The sequence below is a fragment of the Triticum dicoccoides genome, chromosome 4B, assembly GCF_002162155.2.
Source record: "Triticum dicoccoides isolate Atlit2015 ecotype Zavitan chromosome 4B, WEW_v2.0, whole genome shotgun sequence".
In the NCBI taxonomy this organism is placed as follows: domain Eukaryota; kingdom Viridiplantae; phylum Streptophyta; class Magnoliopsida; order Poales; family Poaceae; genus Triticum; species Triticum dicoccoides.
The window spans coordinates 612,671,860-612,675,871 of NC_041387.1; the positions used below are offsets into that span (position 1 = coordinate 612,671,860).

The 4,012-nt window shown below is 41.8% G+C and overlaps 1 protein-coding gene across 1 annotated transcript in view; it reads left to right on the top strand.

Moving 5' to 3' along the window:
* Nucleotides 1-6: 6 nt before the first annotated feature.
* LOC119291760 (ras-related protein RABC2a-like) overlaps nucleotides 7-4,012 on the top strand; it is a 5,203-nt gene continuing 1,197 nt past the window's right edge. The window contains exons 1-5 of the mRNA XM_037570571.1: nucleotides 7-231; nucleotides 1,293-1,361; nucleotides 1,771-1,836; nucleotides 2,497-2,618; nucleotides 3,058-3,186. Of these exons, the coding sequence (XP_037426468.1) occupies nucleotides 93-231; nucleotides 1,293-1,361; nucleotides 1,771-1,836; nucleotides 2,497-2,618; nucleotides 3,058-3,186 (525 nt within the window). The 5' untranslated portion in view covers nucleotides 7-92. The remainder of the gene's footprint in view (nucleotides 232-1,292; nucleotides 1,362-1,770; nucleotides 1,837-2,496; nucleotides 2,619-3,057; nucleotides 3,187-4,012) is intronic.

Sequence of the window (4,012 nt, forward strand, 5' to 3'; positions counted from 1 at the left end):
CGCCCGCATTCCATTTCCCTTCCGTTTCGCGATTCGATCCCGTCCCGACCCAGGCCCAGCCCCGGCGCGGCAGCCTGATCACGCGCGCGGCCATGGGCTCGACGCCGGGGAGCAGCTACGACTGCTCCTTCAAGGTGCTGCTCATCGGCGACTCCGCCGTCGGCAAGAGCAGCCTCCTCGTCAGCTTCGTCTCCGCCGCCCCCACCAACGACGACATCTCCCCCACCATAGGTATCATTACCTCACCTCCCTCCCTCCCTGGATCTCGCTCGCTCGCCGCTCGCCCCGACTTGGAGACAGCAATAAATTCGTCCTGTCTCCAGCTACCAAGCGTCCGGAGACGGTATGTAGCCATCCGATTCCGGGCGGCGTTACTATGCGTGCCCCGCTGTTTCAATCATACCATCAGATTTCGTTGCGCCGTGCGTATACGTACCAAACGTACCTGGTATGCAGATGATAGTTGTTGGGGGAACAGTTCAATTCAGGGATCAACCAACATGGCCATGCCTATTTGCGGAGCGCAGCAGATGTTTGCTTCTGCTGTTTCAGGCATCCCTCCGTAACTGCTTATTAATTGCTTCCCCATCTGTGTGTTGCAGCTAACCAACTTGGACCACTTCCTCGCGTATTTCAGCTATTCCTGCCTGAACATTTATTTAAAGGAACCTTGAGCCAAGGATGAATGTTTGTTTGTGTGTTCCTTTGCTAGAGGCTGGAAACTCAGTGCAGAGATGTGTATGCATGTGGTTACCATATTTCATAGAACACTAGGACAAAATCCGGCCGTCCTTTTCTGGGAGGTACTAGTTCCGACCAGGCACAAGAGAGAATGCTGAAAGTGCCCCTAGTTCCTGCATAACTACTACTCCATCCGTCCGATAATATAATGTAGTGTCAAATACGCTCTTATATTATGGGACGGAGGGAGTAGCAAACATATTTACCCTGATCATTTTTTAGGATGAATTCGTTCACAGTGTCAGCTCAAAGTGCATATATGTTTGCTGTTATTTTCTGGACCCAAATGCAATTGGAATTAATATTACCGTGGGGCACAAGCGTTCTATATGTCCATATCAGCCAAGTTTCTGAGCCGATCAAATGTTCCAGTCGTCTAACAGCTAGCCGCTCCAGCCTCACCTTATGTCCTGAGTAGAGGGCATCCAACTACTCAGTTATTGACTCATGAAGTCATGATCATCTTCTTGTATAAGTGTGCCTTTTTGCTGTATTCTCTCTGTTATTTACTTGCCAGGATTTAGTTTTAATCTGCGACAATTCCTTTCCAGGGGTGGATTTTAAAATCAAGTTTCTCACTGTTGGTGATAAGAAATTGAAGTTGACAATATGGGACACCGGTAAGTTTTTTGCTGCCTATTTGCTTATGGATATGGTGTTTACATGCTTTCCCGACAATTTTTTTATCTATGTTACCTCTATGCTTTTGGGGGCAATTACTCCTCTGCAGTATGTACTTCCAGACTTTCAATAGCACCCCCCAAATTACGAGCCTACTTGTCATTTGCCCCCGATTTTTTTTCTGCCCGGCCATAGGTCATCACTTGGGCTGTTCTGTCCCGAGCACAATCACCTTACAATACAACGTGTAAAGAAAATATGTTCTAGAAAAATACTGCATTCCATTCTACTGAGAGTGTATTTCTGTGCAATACTTCTCTGCTGTATCATGTTCTTCTATAGTCTATTGTATCTAATGGTGTTCCTACAATATCAAGTGTTTGACCAACTGAATTTCTTTGTTTGCAGCTGGCCAGGAGAGGTTTAGGACAATCACTAGTTCTTACTACAGAGGTGCTCATGGAATTATCTTAGGTAATATGATTTCTCCTAAGATTTGATTAATGATCATGATTAGAAGCACTAACCATTTTCCATGTGTGACTTACAAATGTACTTCCATGCCATCTTACTGTTAAATATAATTGTTTAAATTGTTTCCTTGCTCTTCTGACACCACTAAATTTAAGCTTACAGTTAATCTTATAAACTTTGTGCGTGCTCAACTCTGGTGCCACTGTTAATGGTCCCAAACAGGTCATTTTTGTATTCATATAAACCAAGCAAGATGCCATACTCAATAGTGATTTCTGAATAAGAAAGTGACTTCTCAAGTTTAGCCATTATATAGATGCATGTATCTTCCCAACCAAGTTGATAGTCATGCTTGTTAGTTGTAACCATTCCATTCGTATACCAATTCTTGGATATGCTTCCAATGGGTGTTTAACAAACATTGCCCTTCTTCGTCATACTTGATTGAACTTGTGACTGAACTTAGATGTCACCTCACTATGATAATGTACCAACAATCATTTTGTAGCGGCATTTGGGGAATGGAAACTTCTGTTGAGATTAGTGATGCTGAAATGCTTCAAAGAACCCTTACAGTATTTCATTTTATTTTGCGGAAGGTGTTGCAGCTTGCAGGTTAACTTGCAGAAGTTTTAACTTTGTGCTGTCTTCTTCTGTTAGTTTATGATGTCACCAAGAGACAAAGTTTCACAAATTTGGCTGATGTATGGGCCAAGGAAATAGAATTGCACTCAACAAACAAAGAGTGCGTCAAAATGCTTGTTGGAAACAAAGTGGACAAGGTATATTTTCTTTCGTTTTAAATCAAATGGTTACTTGCTGTGATGATAGTTCCATTTCAGCTCATGTTGGTGTTTTACATTTTAAATACAGAAGCATTTGGTGGGTGAGTGATAAGTTGTTAGATCAGTTTTAGGTCCCGTTGCATGAATATTGAGCACTCACCAGATACTACATGACCCTCCGATTCATATTACTTGTCGCTCAAACGGATGTATCTAGATATATTTCAGTGCTAGATACATCCATTTGAGCGACAAGTAATATGGATCGGAGGGAGTAGATAGATGGGTGAAGAGAAGTAATTTTGCTCATACAATGAGATCGATTACCCAAAAAGAAAATACACGTTTAACCTTATTAAGGCTACCCATTTACAGGAATAATATGCAAGATGAAGTAACACTACTGTCTTCTGAATATTATGGTTTTACCTTGCAGGATGAGGACAGAATGGTAACAACAGAAGAAGGTCTTGCCTTTGCACAGCAGTGTGGATGCCTTTTTCTCGAGAGCAGTGCCAAAACAAGAGAAAATGTGGAGAAATGTTTTGAAGAGCTTGCGCTAAAGGTACACCCAGAGGAACATACTAAGCATCATAACCTTAACCTCTTTACTTTTTTAGCACCCTGAAAAGTTAACTTGTAAAGGTATGCATCATTCCGTGCAGTAGCATCATTGAAGTTAGAAGTTAGACAGATACTAGCAAGTGAACATTTCATCATTAAAGTTTTTACTAGCAATTTAGAATACGGCCCTGTGCTTCACAAAACCTATCTTCTGGCAGTAAACATTCCCTTACTACATGAAATGTATTTTATATTTGTTATCCCATCTTATTGCAAAGCACAGCTAGAGATAGTATAGGCTTGTTACAATGATATAACTGCTATGTTTATTTCAGTATATTGTTCCTGTATCGTGAATCTTGAATTTGTCTTTCAGAGATGTATCCTGAATTTGTTGTTGCACATACCTTTTATTGTATATGCTCAACACAATAATCAATTTATGTTGTGCTGTCACCCATCAGTTCGTTAAGTACCATATCACTTGAGTTCCTGGAATGGAGAACGGCCCCTTTAGGTCTTTGAACCTGTATTACTAAGTCAACAAATTTACAAATTTTTAGAGGCAGTAGGAAAGCAGTTATAGACCATTGCAGTTGCTTAAGTGTTAGCTTTCTCTTCCCATACCGCCACTTAGGCATAGTGGTTGCCTTTTGAGAGGAGGGAAGGGCAAGCTGGTCTTGAGGCAACCTCTTTGGGCAGCATATCACCTGATGTACTCACAAAGGACATGCTTGAGCCAATTGTCTGTTTTGTCAGATGATTGACTTGATGCACTATAATGACTTGTTTCCTTCTGCCCTTCGGTATGGATAGTGCAGCCCCCC